We start from the raw sequence: 1,305 nt of genomic DNA, 5'->3' as shown, positions 1-1,305 counted from the left end.
CCTTGATGCGTCAGCGAATGCGTCGAGCTACAAAAATGTAGTGCATGGTAGCATCAATACTCCTCGCGGGATAGATCGATCGCTATGCGCATGCAATATCATACCGGTACCACAGAGCGGGGCTCTCATTTCTTATCGCTTCTGGGTGTGCGAGGTGGCAGCTCAGGATCGCAGCCATGGGCACGTACGGCCACGTAGGGACGCAGTGACCTACACCTGCGATTGACGCGTTGTAATCCGTCGCAGAGGAGGCCAGTTGGGTGCGACTCTTCCTCGCGGGGATCGGCTGCAGGCTGCCACCTCAGTGACACGCTTATTTATAGACGCGATGGTCGCAGTCTTCCCGTTTGTCGGTGCGTCGCCCTGCCACGTCAGCACGCTTGCTTGCTATCGACGCTCGTCTGTAGATGGCCTTCGGCGCGCCAAGTACCTCTCACTGCGGCTGCCTGCGCTCTGCCGCGCCGGCAACGCCACGGTCCGTGGCATCTCACTGGTGCGTCGTGAGAGCACGTTGGTAGGGCGCCACGATCGCCTTGCAGGAGCTCGTGGATACGTGGCGCGCGCGCGCCGACGACGTCGCTTGTCTCCCACGCCGCCTCAAGAAGAGCTTCGTGGTGGTCATTGGCCTCTCGCTGCGATCGTTTCCGGTTGCTGGGCACGCGACGCTCCACGTACTTGGCTATGGTTGCAGCGAGCTGCAGGAGGATACCTTCTTGTTTCCTTCTAGTACCTCTCGGTCGTCCTGCTGCACCAGCTCATGTGCACGCACAACGACGTGCGCGTGTTTGCTCTGGCGGTGCGTCACGCGGTAGGATGACGAGCGTGCGTCATATGCTCGTGCACTAGATGGGTGTTCAGCCTCGTGTCGCGGCACTCCTCGACGCGACATCGGATCTCACGTCGCTCTATGCGCAGCTGCGCGACGTCGACAAGCTGCTGCGGTACGACGAGAATATATATGGACAACTTGTCTGCATTCATGTGGTGGTCTTTAGATTGGAGCTCGGGGTGGCCGGCAGTGAGCTCACGGGCGCCGCGGTCTCGTCGCCTGTCGACCTCACCTTCCTCGTCCACAGCGCATCGACCACGGCGGCGCAGGATCCTGTGTCGACAGCGGATAGCCTGACGCAAACGAGCCACTTGATCCCGCTGCCCGCCAATGCACGCGGCGTGACGCATGCCAACTGGAAGCCCAGACTGCGCTTTGCGTACAAGTGCCTCCAGTGCGACTCGCGGCTCCACGTGCACGAGGCCATCAAGCTTCTTCGAGCCATTGCGCACCTCAAGCCGCTCGGCTGCGACGTC

General features: G+C 61.3%; 1 protein-coding gene across 1 annotated transcript; it reads left to right on the top strand.

Annotated features, from left to right (window-relative positions):
* Nucleotides 1-846: 846 nt before the first annotated feature.
* Nucleotides 847-1,278, top strand: SPRG_14962 (hypothetical protein; the record flags this gene model as incomplete). Its single annotated transcript, XM_012354773.1, has 3 exons — nt 847-941; nt 996-1,068; nt 1,115-1,278. The coding sequence occupies 3 exons, from the start codon at nt 847-849 to the stop codon at nt 1,124-1,126; spliced, it is 180 nt and encodes a 59-aa protein (XP_012210163.1). The 3' UTR covers nt 1,127-1,278.
* Nucleotides 1,279-1,305: the final 27 nt, after the last annotated feature.

The sequence above is a fragment of the Saprolegnia parasitica genome (genome assembly GCF_000151545.1).
Source record: "Saprolegnia parasitica CBS 223.65 unplaced genomic scaffold supercont2.181, whole genome shotgun sequence".
Lineage (NCBI taxonomy): Eukaryota > Oomycota > Saprolegniomycetes > Saprolegniales > Saprolegniaceae > Saprolegnia > Saprolegnia parasitica.
The sequence above is the reverse complement of the archived record's forward strand: the minus strand, read 5'-3'. Positions and strand labels throughout refer to the sequence as shown.